Genomic DNA, 15908 nt, shown 5'->3' with positions numbered 1-15908 from the left:
GTTGGGGATTAACAGGGTTGGGGAGTAACAGGGGTTGGGGAGTAACAGGGTTGGGGAGTAACAGGGTTGGGGAGTAACAAGGTTGGGGAGTAAGAGGTTGGGGAGTAACAGGGTTGGGGAGTAACAGGGTTGGGGAGTAACAGGTTGGGGAGTAACAGGTTGGGGAGTAACAGGGTTGGGGAGTAACAGGTTGGGGAGTAACAGGGTTGGGGAGTAACAGGTTGGGGAGTAACAGGGTTGGGGAGTAACAGGGTTGGGGAGTAACAGGTTGGGGAGTAACAGGTTGGGGAGTAACAGGTTAGGGAGTAACAGGGTTGGGGAGCAAGTTTGAAAAAAAGGAGCAAGTTTGTTTGTTCCACCTGAGAGAGTCTGACCACAAGTCAGAGACCCCTATGATGTCAGAGACCCCTATGATGTCAGAGACCACTGTGATGTCAGAGACCACTATGAAGTCAGAGACCACTATGATGTCGGAGACCACTATGATGTCGGAGACCACTATGATGTCAGAGACCACTATGATGTCAGAGACCACTATGATGTCAGAGACCACTATGATGATACACCAACTGTGTTTGATGGATTGTGGGAAAAGAGCAGGAATAGTCTTTTCTAGGCTACAGTCCAAGCTATGTCTTCCAATGGTACAACTGCTGTCGGCATCCAAACATTCTCCAACTTGAATAAACGTTTGGAGGTAAGGTTGATGACATCAGTGGTGTAGTCTACGGCGATACGGATATCACTTATTCATTAATATTTACATAGCACATTGATGTGAATCACACTGCTGCTCTCTCATGTAGCTATTTGTGCCTTACGGATTGTGGTTGTTGTGGATGGCTGATCACAAATCTAAATGTGTATTTGAACCCAATAATGGATGAATTCAAAAAGTTTAACCTGCCCATCAATCATTGTTTTTGAAACCAGTGGACAGTCAGTGAAAAATGCGCTCCTGCAACAGCTGCATACTGTGGATCCCAGCCTATGGAACAACAGCTGCATACTGTGGATCCCAGCCTATGGAACAACAGCTGCATACTGTGGATCCCAGCCTATGGAACAACAGCTGCATACTGTGGATCCCAGCCTATGGAACAACAGCTGCATACTGTGGATCCCAGCCTATGGAACAACAGCTGCATACTGTGGATCCCAGCCTATGGAACAACAGCTGCATACTGTGGATCCCAGCCTTTGGAACAACAGCTGCATACTGTGGATCCCAGCCTATGGAACAACAGCTGCATACTGTGGATCCCAGCCTATGGAACAACAGCTGCATACTGTGGATCCCAGCCTATGGAACAACAGCTGCATACTGTGGATCCCAGCCTTTGGAACAACAGCTGCATACTGTGGATCCCAGCCTATGGAACAACAGCTGCATACTGTGGATCCCAGCCTATGGAACAACAGCTGCATACTGTGGATCCCAGCCTATGGAACAACAGCTGCATACTGTGGATCCCAGCCTATGGAACAACAGCTGCATACTGTGGATCCCAGCCTATGGAACAACAGCTGCATACTGTGGATCCCAGCCTATGGAACAACAGCTGCATACTGTGGATCCCAGCCTATGGAACAACAGCTGCATACTGTGGATCCCAGCCTATGGAACAACAGCTGCATACTGTGGATCCCAGCCTATGGAACAACAGCTGCATACTGTGGATCCCAGCCTATGGAACAACAGCTGCATACTGTGGATCCCAGCCTATGGAACAACAGCTGCATACTGTGGATCCCAGCCTATGGAACAACAGCTGCATACTGTGGATCCCAGCCTATGGAACAACAGCTGCATACTGTGGATCCCAGCCTATGGAACAACAGCTGCATACTGTGGATCCCAGCCTATGGAACAACAGCTGCATACTGTGGATCCCAGCCTATGGAACAACAGCTGCATACTGTGGATCCCAGCCTATGGAACAACAGCTGCATACTGTGGATCCCAGCCTATGGAACAACAGCTGCATACTGTGGATCCCAGCCTATGGAACAACAGCTGCATACTGTGGATCCCAGCCTATGGAACAACAGCTGCATACTGTGGATCCCAGCCTATGGAACAACAGCTGCATACTGTGGATCCCAGCCTTGGAACAACAGCTGCATACTGTGATCCCAGCCTATGGAACAACAGCTGCATACTGTGGATCCCAGCCTATGGAACAACAGCTGCATACTGTGGATCCCAGATGGAACAACAGCTGCATACTGTGGATCCCAGCCTATGGAACAACAGCTGCATACTGTGGATCCCAGCCTATGGAACAACAGCTGCATACTGTGGATCCCAGCCTATGGAACAACAGCTGCATACTGTGGATCCCAGCCTATGGAACAACAGCTGCATACTGTGGATCCCAGCCTATGGAACAACAGCTGCATACTGTGGATCCCAGCCTATGGAACAACAGCTGCATACTGTGGATCCCAGCCTATGGAACAACAGCTGCATACTGTGGATCCCAGCCTATGGAACAACAGCTGCATACTGTGGATCCCAGCCTTTGGAAAAAAAGTGGGGCTTTTATTGCTTAATATAATTCATGCTGATAAAAAATAAATCCAAAGGCCTAATGGACACATGTTCAAATTTGTACACTTTTGATAAGACTTAAAGGGGCAATCTGTAGTTGCTACATCCATATTTATATCCATTGATTCTTGAGGAATATATAAATGCCTCATGAGTTTAGATCAACTGTTGCACTCCTTGAGAACCCAAAATATCAGCTTGTTTTTCTCCAATGTTTAAACATTGTAAATGTAAACAAACACTGTATATCCTCATAACATGGTTACAACTATCATGTTGATATCATGGATGGTCAGTCCTGTATAGTCTCATAACATGGTTACAACTATCATGTTGATATCATGGATGGTCAGTCCTGTATAGTCTCATAACATGGTTACAACTATCATGTTGATATCATGGATGGTCAGTCCTGTATAGTCTCATAACATGGTTACAACTATCATGTTGATATCATGGATGGTCAGTCCTGTATAGTCTCATAACATGGTTACAACTATCATGTTGATATCATGGATGGTCAGTCCTGTATATCGTCATAACATGGTTACAACTATCATGTTGATATCATGGATGGTCAGTCCTGTATAGTCTCATAACATGGTTACAACTATACAACTATTCATCTGAGAGTGGTTACATTTCTCCAGGCCAATACCACAGCTTTTAACCAAAACAGAGGCAGGGCGACCGTTTTGTTAATGTTTCATCTGTGGATTTGCCCTTTAAACAGCTGCATATTATCAAGATACCAAAGTGTCACTAACAAAAAGGTCAACAATAGGCCTCTAGCAAATGTAGCATATGGATCTCATTTTTCACATGTAAATAGCACTTTTCAGTAGTGCTCAAAGCCATGCCATGAGCACAGCCTTTTATTTTTCAACTAGAATCAATGACCTAATCAGTCCTCCATGACAACACAATGATAAACAACAGACTCGGGCTGGCTAATAAGTCCTTCGTTTTGGGGTTATTCGCAGGTAAAACTATTTGACTAATCTATACTTCCATATTTTCCAAGTCCTATTCTTGAAGATCAAGGGGTATAACATTTATTGGAATGACTGGAATTCTGATGACTTTGGTTTTTAATGTAGATATATAATTGAATCATATTATTATACGTAACAGAAAGCGATGGGTTAGAAGAAGCCCACATAACCAACCCATACAGTAAAATGTAACATCCATATGGAACAAAACTTTAACATGGATTTATCCTGCAATAGATGTCCTCAATTGGAACATACATTTTGTATTCTTCTAATGCCTCTTAAGGGGAAAGTAATCTAAAAGTAACTGAATGTAATCAGATTACATTACTGAGTTTGGGGTAATTCAAAAGTTACATTACAGATTACAATTTTGGACAGGTAACAGCTGCATTACATTTGGATCCCAGCCTACACAACCCCATGCATGTTTTTCATATAGGTGGTCCCGGGAATCGAACCCACTATGCAGGCGTTGCAAGAGCCATGCTCTACCAAACTGAGCTGATGTCATGCCTACTTTGCAGCTTGCATATAGGAGAGCAAAAGCCCATACTTCACACATTGTCTGCTGGAAGTGGTGATAGATGAAAGACAACCACATTGTCTTTGAAACTAAATTGAACGTGAGTCATACAATTCCTGAAGACTCTATGAACTTGATCCCCCACCCCCCTGCTGCTGTTGGCTGTCTCTCTATACTGTCTCTATACTGTCTCTATACTGTCTCTATACTGTCTCATTATACTGTCTCTTTATACTGTCTCTATACTGTCTCATTATACTGTCTCTTTATACTGTCTCTATACTGTCTCATTATACTGTCTCTATACTGTCTCATTATACTGTCTCTATACTGTCTCTTTATACTGTCTCATTATACTGTCTCTATACTGTCTCTATACTGTCTTTATACTGTCTCTATACTGTCTCATTATAATGTCTCGTTATACTGTCTCTTTATACTGTCTCATTATACTGTCTCTATACTGTCTCATTATACTGTCTCTTTATACTGTCTCATTATACTGTCTCTTTATACTGTCTCTATACTGTCTCTTTATACTGTCTCTTTATACTGTCTCATTATACTGTCTCTTTATACTGTCTCTATACTGTTTATCCCAGCCTTTATACTGTCTCATTATACTGCTTTATACTGTCTATACTGTCTCATTATACTGTCTCTTTATACTGTCTCGTTATACCCTTTATACTGTCTCTTTATACTGTCTGCATACTGTCCTTCACTGCTCTATATGGAACATACTGTCTGCTTTATACTGTCTCGTTATACTGTCTCTTCATACTGTCTCTATACTGTCTCTTTATACTGTCTCTTTATACTGTGGGGCTTATACTGTCTTAATATAATTCTATACTGCTGATAAAAACTAAATCTTTATAAGGCCTAATGGACACTTTATACTGTCTCTTTATACTGTCTGTATACTTTGATACTGTCTCTATACTGTCTCGTTATACTGTCTAGTTATACTGTCCATACTGTCTTTTATACTATATATTTATATCCATTGTCTCTTATACTGTCTCTATACTGTCTCTTTATACTGTCTCTTTATACTGTCTCTTTATACTGTCTCGTTATACTGTCTCTATACTGTCTCTTTATACTGTCTCGTTATACTGTCTCGTTATACTGTCTCTATACTGTCTCTTTATACTGTCTCGTTATACTGTCTCTATACTGTCTCTCTATACTGTCTCTATACTGTCTCTATACTGTCTCGTTATATTGGTAAAGTGTTCATTATGGTGCTCAGGATGAGCAGAGTCCAGAAACATATTTTGTATTATAACCACTAATATTTTGTGTTGTGAGTTTCTACAGCTGCATGACAACAGAGATTCAATGAACTCAAGTACTGTGTCCTGGTCTACTTCCCTGATCCACTTCCCTGGTCTACTTCCCCGGTCTACTTCCCCAGTCTACTTCCCTGGTCCACTTCCCTGATCCACTTCTCTGGTTGACTTCCCTTTTCTACTTCCCTGGTCTACTTCCCTGGTCGACCTCTCTGGTCGACTTCCCTGGTCTACTTCCCTGGTCGACTTCCCTGGTCCACTTCCCTGATCCACTTCCCTGGTCTACTTCCCTGGTCCACTTCCCTGATCCACTTCCCTGGTCTACTTCCCTGGTCCACTTCCCTGATCCACTTCCCTGGTCTACTTCCCTGGTCGACTTCCCTGGTCCACTTCCCTGATCCACTTCCCTGGTCCACTTCCCTGGTCTACTTCCCTGGTCGACTTCCCTGGTCCACTTCCCTGGTCGACTTCCCCGGTCGATCTCCGGTCGACTTCCCCGGTCGACTTCCCCGGTCTACTTCCCTGGTCGACCTCTCTGGTCTACTTCCCTGGTCTACTCACTTTCTTGCTACAATACCACTACCACCTACTTTCATGAAATAAACTATCTTGGTCGATAGCTGAGATAACTGTTATCATTATCAAAGTTCCACTGCACTTTGACAATATAGTAACTAATAACCAATCTGGGTGATAAGCTTTGTGAATACTTTATATTGTAGGGTCCTTTCCTCGATCCAACAGAGCGTTTGAAACTGGGGCAGGAAGAGGAGGAGTAGACAGAGGGTTTGAAACTGGGGTAGGAAGAGGAGGAGTAGACAGAGGGTTTGAAACTGGGGCAGGAAGAGGAGGAGTAGACAGAGGGTTTGAAACTGGGGCATCTTGGCCATGTTCTGTTATAATCTCCACCCGGCACAGCCAGAAGAGGACTGGCCACCCCACATAGCCTGGTTCCTCTCTAGGTTTCTTCCTAGGTTTTGGCCTTTCTAGGGAGTTTTCCTAGCCACCGTGTTCACATTGCATTGCTTGCTGTTTGGGGTTTTAGGTGGTTTCTGTAAAGCATTGAGATATTTTGTACAAAGGGCTATATGAATAAATTGGATTTGATTTGATTTGAAGGGGAGGAGTAGACAGAGGGTTTGAAACTGGGGCAGGAAGGGGAGGAGTAGACAGAGGGTTTGAAAGCCATGCTCTACCAAACTGAGCTGATGTCATGCCTACTTTGCAGCTTGCATATAGGAGAACAAAAGCCCATACTTCACACATTGTCTGCTGGAAGTGGTGATAGATGAAAGACAACCACATTGTCTTTGAAACTAAATTGAGTTGTCTCCCAACTCAATTCTGGAAAGAACTGTCCTGATGTTACAAGTTAGTGTTGATGGAATTTATACGAATGACTAGAATATTCCACCCTGAAGCCATATAATCGTATGAAATTGATTAGAATTATGTATAACCATAGTCTGTACAATATGTCTATAACAGTATCTTAAAAACCGACCTTGGCTGGGGCCACTGAGAGTACTTCCCAGGGTCTCGGTCTCCCTATCTTGAGGGAGTAAATCTCACGGATTCCCCTAATCTTTGTCGGCTGGGTAGCAGGACATTGTGTGCTAATGTTAGTGTGAATGTGTGTGAGTGAGAAGCCAGTATAAAATTAATTGTTTTGTTCAACAGACCAGCGCTCTCTCGTCAATAAACTTTCTGACTATTGTAGCTGGGCCTCCGTTTCATTCATTTCAACCAGTTTCTTACACATTCTGGGATTCAGGCAGAGTAGTTTAATTGAATTGGGTTTATGAACATTGAGAACATAATTATCGTAACAAGTTAGTAAACCACATTTATGGCAAACAAAGGGATTTGTGTTAAACCGATGGTTAGATTTAGGCTTCAACCCTAAAGTTTTGTCTCTGTAGCTTCATGTTATTATGGTTTGGCAGAAATATACAGTGTATTCAATATAGCCCACAGTCATGCTGTCATAGGCCTGGCATGAACTGGTGATGAAATCAGAGCTTTAAAGTTATCTTTAAAGTAAAGTGGAACAGAGGTGGTTCGGCCAACTACTCAAAGTGACTTATAACCTTTCCCGAGACCGGAATACTTGTATTAGCTCCCCCAAACGAATGCGTAGGCTCTTAGCTCAGCGGGGTAATAATAGTATTTCTGATGCGCAGGAGACTGGGATTTGAACCCATGTCAATCTGTCACATACACACTAGACTATGTTGTAGTTGTCCTGCATCCTCATGATAACTCCTCTTTGCTGCCCTGAGTTGAACTTGACCATGATTCAACCGTCCTAATGATGATGCATGTGTTGGAATGTCCTCTAATTAAATTTAGACCAGCGTTATATATCATATAAGCAGGCAACCAGAACTAACCAATGTAACCTTTCAGCTGCTGAAACTAACGGACAAAACATATACAGGATTTGTTTTGAATGTAAAACATATGAAGAGTCGTTGTGACTGTACATTGGTAAAGGTGACATTGTGGACACATTGTTATTGTTCAACTGTTATATTGTAGCACTGTAGCTACATTGTTTTTTTTGTATGCATCCCTAAGCACAAGCAGCTACTCCTGTGAAACAGATTGTGATACAACGTTTTACTTACCTATCTAAAACAAAGTATAAGTCGTAAGCTCCGTGGCAAGACGCTTCTTCTGCACGACAAGACCAAGCAAACAAACTCAGCAGAATTACGCCAGCTGTTACTGCTGTTGACGTCCAGTGGAATTTAGCGCGATGGCGTGTTTTCTCCTTCATTGTCAAGTTCAACGGTGTTGCCGTTGTGGGCCGCAAAGTAAACTTCTAAAGCGAAATTACACACGTATTATTCTAGCACATGAACAGCAGGCCGAGTGAGTAAACTAAAAACGATTCGCACATCTGCAACGGTTGAGGAGCAAGATGTCAAAACGCATACAAGCGCAACAATGATATATAGCCTTCTTACAAAATAGAGGAAATAACAGAGCCCATGTCACCGACAGTATTTCCTAACGTCCTATGACCATTTTACACTATCTCTTGTAACCTCAGCAAGTCTCAGCAAGTGTTGGGTCAATTCAATAGCCCATTGCATAAAACTTCCCCGTAGGCTACACGAAGCAGCACACTCCCACGAAAAGTTAGGTTCATTCCAAAAGGCGCATGCGCCTGGTGAAAACAGATGTGCTAAAGTTGAATGGGTCTCCGGGTGGTCGCAGTGCTGTCAGAGCGCAAGCACACACCCAACAGCTGCTGTAAGGTCTTTCAGAGGTTGGGGAAAGGGGAAAGGCAAAAGGCTATGCACAATTCAATCACCAGAACATGTCGGCCCATAGTAGCTTAGTGGTTAAAGCATGGGACTAGTAACCGAAAGGTTGCAAGTTCAAACCCCCGAGCTGACAAGGTACAAATCTGTCGTTCTGCCCCTGAACAGGCAGTTAAGCCGTCATTCATAATAAGAATTTGTTCTTAAATGACTTGCCTAGTTAAAAAAAGGTTTAAAAATAAGTTAAAGTGGGTGAATAGCCTATAATCATTTTTATCTAAAATGCCGTTTTTGGGTGGAGGAGAGTGAGGGCTACCAATTAAATATGAAAACATAGCCTAGGCCTACTGTCGATGCATCTTTTATTATGCTGAATACAGCACCATCAAAACGAAAACCCAAATCCTGCAGTCACCGGTCCTTTATTATTTATCCAACCACAGTAGACGGCAAAGATTTTTTTTTATCTGACGATGATTTATGAGATTTTATTTATTTATTTATTTATTTTACCTTTATTTAACCAGGTAGGCAAGTTGAGAACAAGTTCTCATTTACAATTGCAACCTGGCCAAGATAAAGCAAAGCAGTTCGACAGATACAACGACACAGAGTTACACATGGAGTAAAACAAACATACAGTCAATAATACAGTATAAACAAGTCTATATACAATGTGAGCAAATGAGGCGAGAAGGGAGGTAAAGGCAAAAAAAAGGCCATGGTGGCAAAGTAAATACAATATAGCAAGTAAAACACTGGAATGGTAGATTTGTAGTGGAAGAATGTGCAAAGTAGAAATAAACATAATGGGGTGCAAAGGAGCAAAATAAATTAATTAATTAAATACAGTTGGGAAAGAGGTAGTTGTTTGGGCTAAATTATAGGTGGGCTATGTACAGGTGCAGTAATATGTGAGCTGCTCTGACAGTTGGTGCTTAAAGCTAGTGAGGGAGATAAGTGTTTCCAGTTTCAGAGATTTTTGAAGTTCGTTCCAGTCATTGGCAGCAGAGAACTGGAAGGAGAGGTGGCCGAAGAAAGAATTGGTTTTGGGGGTGACTAGAGAGATATACCTGCTGGAGCGTGTGCTACTACAGGTGGGAGATGCTATGGTGACCAGCGAGCTGAGATAAGGGGGGACTTTACCTAGCAGGGTCTTGTAGATGACATGGAGCCAGTGGGTTTGGCGACGAGTATGAAGCGAGGGCCAGCCAACGAGAGCGTACAGGTGGCAATGGTGGGTAGTATATGGGGCTTTGGTGACAAAACGGATTGCACTGTGATAGACTGCATCCAATTTGTTGAGTAGGGTATTGGAGGCTATTTTGTAAATGACATCGCCAAAGTCGAGGATTGGTAGGATGGTCAGTTTTACAAGGGTATGTTTGGCAGCATGAGTGAAGGATGCTTTGTTGCGAAATAGGAAGCCAATTCTAGATTTAACTTTGGATTGGAGATGTTTGATATGGGTCTGGAAGGAGAGTTTACAATCTAACCAGACACCTAAGTATTTGTAGTTGTCCACGTATTCTAAGTCAGAGCCGTCCAGAGTAGTGATGTTGGACAGGCGGGTAGGTGCAGTTAGCGATCGGTTGAAGAGCATGCATTTTGTTTTACTTGTATTTAAGAGCAATTGGAGGCCACGGAAGGAGAGTTGTATGGCATTGAAGCTTGCCTGGAGGGTTGTTAACACAGTGTCCAAGAAGGGCCACGGAAGTATACAGAATGGTGTCGTCTGCGTAGAGGTGGATCAGAGACTCACCAGCAGCAAGAGCGACCTCATTGATGTATACAGAGAAGAGAGTCGGTCCAAGAATTGAACCCTGTGGCACCCCCATAGAGACTGCCAGAGGTCCGGACAGCAGACCCTCCGATTTGACACACTGAACTCTATCAGAGAAGTAGTTGGTGAACCAGGCGAGGCAATCATTTGAGAAACCAAGGCTGTCGAGTCTGCCGATGAGGATGTGGTGATTGACAGAGTCGAAAGCCTTGGCCAGATCAATGAATACGGCTGCACAGTAATGTTTCTTATCGATGGCGGTTAAGATATCGTTTAGGACCTTGAGCGTGGCTGAGGTGCACCCATGACCAGCTCTGAAACCAGATTGCATAGCAGAGAAGGTATGGTGAGATTTGAAATGGTCGGTAATCTGTTTGTTGACTTGGCTTTCGAAGACCTTAGAAAGGCATGGTAGGATAGATATAGGTCTGTAGCAGTTTGGGTCAAGAGTGTCCCCCCTTTGAAGAGGGGGATGACCGCAGCTGCTTTCCAATCTTTGGGAATCTCAGACGACACGAAAGAGAGGTTGAACAGGCTAGTAATAGGGGTGGCAACAATTTCGGCAGATAATTTTAGAAAGAAAAGGTCCAGATTGTCTAGCCCGGCTAATTTGTAGGGGTCCAGATTTTGCAGCTCTTTCAGAACATCAGCTGAATGGATTTGGGAGAAGGAGAAAAATGGGGAATTGGGGGGCCTGTTTATGTAGCCATGGAAATAGTAAGGTTAAAATCATGATTATGAAATTCAGTCATTATTAGTGGTCAATCAGTGGTGACAGTGTTTTGTCTTAGTGCAGTGGGCAGCTGGGAGGAGGTGTTCTTATTCTTATGTAGCCTAAATCATGACTAATGAGTCATTATTATGAAATAGTAAGTCAGTCATTATTATGAGATAGTAAGCATTATGAGTCATTATTATGAGATAGTAGTGAGATAGTAAGTCATTATGAGAAGTCATTATGAGATAGTCATTATGAGATAGTCAGTCATTATGAGATAGTAAGTCATTATGAGTTAGTAAGTCATTATGAGATAGTAAGTCATTATGAGATAGTAAGTCATTATTATGAGATAGTAAGTCATTATGAGATAGTCAGTCATTATGAGATAGTAAGTCATTATGAGTTAGTAAGTCATTATGAGATAGTAAGTCATTATGAGATAGTAAGTCATTATTATGAGATAGTAAGTCAGTCATTATTATGAGATAGTCAGTCATTATGAGATAGTCAGTCATTATTATGAGATAGTAAGTCATTATGAGATAGTAAGTCATTATGAGATAGTAAGTCATTATGAGATAGTAAGTCATTATGAGATAGTCAGTCATTATCATTAGATAGTAAGTCATTATGTCATTAGTAAGTCATTATTATGAGATAGTCAGTCATTATTATGAGATAGTAGGTCATTTATATGAAATTATTATCATTATCCAATGTGTCACTTTGCATCACTTTGCATCAGGCAGTCCACAACTTTCAAGGTTAACCTTATGTACAGTGCCCACGGAAAGTATTCAGACTCCTTGACTTTCTGCACATTTTTTTATGTTACATACTTATTCTAAAATTGATTAAAATTGTTTTTTTTCTTCTCATCAATGCCCATAATGACAAAGCAAAAACATGTTTTTAGATTTTTTTTTGCTATTTCATTTTTTAAATGAAATATAACATTTACATAAGTATTCAGACCCTTTACTCAGTACTTTGTTGAAACCCCTTTGGCAGCGATTACAGCCTTGACTCTTCTTGGGTGTGACGCTACAAGCTTGGCACACCTGTATTTAGGGAGTTTCTTCGATTCAGCTCTGCAGATTCTATCAAGCTCTGTCAGGTTGGATGGGGAGTGTTGCTGCATAGCTATTTTTAGGTTTCTCCAGAGATGTTCGGTCGGGTTTAAGTCCGGGCTCTGGCTGGGCCACTCAAGGACATTGAGACGTATCCTGTTGGAAGGTTGGAGGATGAACCTTTGCACCAATCTGAGGTCCTGAGCGCTCTGAAGCAGGTTTTCATCAAGGATCTCTCTGTACTTTGCTCTGTTCATCTTCGACTCGATCCTGACTCGTGTCCCAGTCCCTGCCGCTGAAAAACATCCCCACAGTATGATGCTGCCAACACCACGCTTCACCGTAGGGATGATGCCAGGTTTCCTCCAGACGTGACGCTTGGCATTCAGGCCAAAGAGTTTAATCTTAGTTTCATCAGACCAGAGAATCTTGTTTCTCCTTGTCTGAGAGTCTTTAGGGGCCTTTTCGCAAACTCCAAGCAGGCTGTCATGTGCCTTTTACTGAGGAGTGGCTTCCGTCTGGCCACTCTGCCATAAAGGCCTGATTGGTGGAGTGCTGCAGGTTGTCTTTCGGGAAGGTTCTCTCATATCCACAGAGGAACTCTAGAGCTCTGTCAGAGTGACCATCGGGTTCTTGGTCATCTCCCTGACCAAGGCCCTTCTCCCCAGATTGCTCAGTTTGGCCGGGCGGCCAGCTCTAGGAAGGGTCTTGGTGGTTCCAAACTTCTTCCATTTAAGAATGATGGAGGCCACTGTGTTCTTGGGGACCTTCAATGCTGCAGAAATGTTTGGTACCCTTCCCCAGATCTCTGCCTCGACACAATCCTGTCTCGGAGCTCTGTGGACAATTCCTTCAACCTCCTTGGTTGGTTTTTGCCCTAACATGCACTGTCAGCTGTGGAACCTTATATAGACAGGTGTGTACCTTTCCAAATCATGTCCAATCAAGTTGTAAAAACATCAGGGATGATCAATGGAAATGGAAATCAATGGAAAACGCTCAATTTCAAGTCTCACAGCAATGTCATTATGGGTTATTGTAGATTCCTGAGGATTTTAATTTTTTTTAAATACATTTTAAAATAATTCTGTAACATAACAAAATGTGGAAAAAGTCAATGGGCCTGAATACGTTTCGAAGGCACTGTATATCCTATAGTCAATCACACATTTTGTGTGTATGTCTGTATATGTGTGTGTGTGTTCCTGGAGAGCTACTGTCCTGTAGGTTCTCACTCTAACCCTGTTCCTGGAGAGCTACTGTTCTGTAGGTTCTCACTCTAACCCTAATCTAGCTCATCTGATTGTAGTAAATAGCTAGTTGATAAGATTAATCTGGTTAGTTACAACTGGGTTTGGAGCGAAAACATACAGGAAGGGCTCTCTCCAGGAACAGGGTTGGACTATTACCCTGTGCTAGACTAGTGGCTAGAGTGTAGGGATGGCAGGTAGACTAGTGGTTAGAGTGTAGGGGCGACAGGTAGCCTAGTGGTTAGAGTGTAGGGACGGCAGGTAGCCTAGTGGTTAGAGTGTAGGGGCGACAGGTAGCCTAGTGGTTAGAGTGTAGGGACGGCAGGTAGCCTAGTGGTTAGAGTGTAGGGACGGCAGGTAGACTAGTGGTTAGAGTGTAGGGGCGACAGGTAGCCTAGTGGTTAGAGTGTAGGGACGGCAGGTAGCCTATTGGTTAGAGTCCAGTGGTTAGAGCGTTGGACTAGAAACTGAAAGGTTGTTCGATCGAATCCCCGAGTTGACAAGGTAAAAATCTGTCATTCTGCCCCTGAACAAGGCAGTTAACCCACCTTTTCTAGGCCGTCATGAAAATAAGAATTTGTTCTTAACCGACTCACCTTGTTAAATAAAGGTAAAATAAATAAGGAAAAAATATTGTCCAAAACAAAGGTCATGTGGTTTGGTAAGAAGAATGCCCCTCTCCCCACCGGTGTGGTCACTACTTCTGAGGGTTTAGAGCTTCAGGTAGTCACCTCATACAAGTACTTGGGAGTATGGCTTGGGAGTATGGCTAGACGGTAAACTGTCCTTCTCTCAGCACATATCCAAGCTGCAGGCTAAAGTTACATCTAGACTTGGTTTCCTCTATCTCTTTTCAGTTCGTTGCAGCTAGCGACTGGAACGAGCTGCACAAACACTCAAACTGAACAGTTTTATCTCAATCTCTTCATTTAAAGACTCAATCATGGACACTCTAACTGACAGTGGTGGCTGCTTTGTGTGATGTATTGTTGTCTCTGCCTTCTTCCCCTTGGTGCTGTTGTCTGTGCCCAATAATGTTTGTACCATGTTTTGTTTTGCTACCAAGTTGTGTTGCTGCCATGTTGTTTTCATGTTGTGTTGCTACCATGCTGTGTTGTCAAGTGTTGCTGCCTTGCTATGTTGTTGTCTCGGGTCTCTCTTCGTGTAGTGTTGTGTTGTCTCTCTTGTCGTGATGTGTGTTTTGTCCTATATTTATATATTTTTTACATTTTATTTTTAATCCCAGCCCCTGTCCCCGCAGGAAGGCCTTTTGGTAGGCCGTCATTGTAAATAAGAATTTGTTCTTAACTTACTTGCCTAGTTAAATAAAGGTTAAATAATAAATAAAATAAATATATAGACACCATATACACACTATATACACACTCACTATTTTATTTATTTCATTTAACCTTTATTTAACTAGGCAAGTCTGTTATGAACAAATTCTTATTTACAATGAAGGCCTACCTAAAGGCAAAAGGCCTCCTGCGGGGACGGGGGCCCTGGGATAATGTTTTAAAAATAAACACGTTCTATTTTTAGGACAAAAAAACACATCACAGCAAGAGAGACAACACAACACAACACAACACTAGATAAAGAGAGACCTAAGACAACAGCATAGTAAGGCGACAACACAGCATGGTAGCATCACAACATAACATGGTAGCATCACAACATAACAATAACATGGTAGCATCACAACATAACAATTACATGGTAGCATCACAATATAACAATAACATGGTAGCATCACAACATAACAATTACATGGTAGCAACACTACATGGTAGAATCACAATATAACAATAACATGGTAGCAACACTACATGGTAGCATCACAACATAACAATAACATGGTAGCAACACTACATGGTAGCATCACAACATAACAATAACATGGTAGCATCACAACATAACAATAACATGGTAGAAACACTACATGGTAGCATCACAACATAACAATAACATGGTAGCAACACTACATGGTAGCAGAATAAAACATGGTACAAACATTATTGGGCACAGACAACAGCACAAAGGGCAAGGAGTTAGAGACAGCAATACTTCACACAAAGCAGCCACAACTGTCAGTAAGACCTCTGGCTAACAGACTGACAGAGATGTCTGTAGCCATCACAGTATGTTAACAGACCTCTGGCAGAGACACGTCTGTAGCCATCACAGTATGTTAACAGACCTGTAGCAGAGACACGTCTGTAGCTATCACAGTATGTTAACAGACCTGTAGCAGAGACACGTCTGTAGCCATCACAGTATGTTAACAGACCTCTGGCAGAGACACGTCTGTAGCTATCACAGTATGTTAACAGACCTCTGGCAGAGACACGTCTGTAGCTATCACAGTATGTTAACAGACCTGTAGCAGAGACACGTCTGTAGCCATCACAGTATGTTAACAGACCTCTGGCAGAG

General features: G+C 42.5%; 1 protein-coding gene across 2 annotated transcripts in view; it reads right to left on the bottom strand.

Moving 5' to 3' along the window:
* Positions 1-8525, bottom strand: part of LOC115124246 (anthrax toxin receptor 2-like) — a 218934-nt gene extending 210409 nt beyond the window's left edge. For both annotated transcript variants that reach the window (XM_065026883.1, XM_065026882.1), the window contains exon 1: positions 8004-8525. In XM_065026883.1, the coding sequence (XP_064882955.1) occupies positions 8004-8155 (152 nt within the window). In that variant the 5' untranslated portion in view covers positions 8156-8525. The remainder of the gene's footprint in view (positions 1-8003) is intronic.
* Positions 8526-15908: the final 7383 nt, after the last annotated feature.

The sequence above is a fragment of the Oncorhynchus nerka genome, linkage group LG13 (genome assembly GCF_034236695.1).
Source record: "Oncorhynchus nerka isolate Pitt River linkage group LG13, Oner_Uvic_2.0, whole genome shotgun sequence".
Taxonomy (NCBI): domain Eukaryota; kingdom Metazoa; phylum Chordata; class Actinopteri; order Salmoniformes; family Salmonidae; genus Oncorhynchus; species Oncorhynchus nerka.
This window is presented reverse-complemented; position numbering and strand designations above follow the sequence as displayed.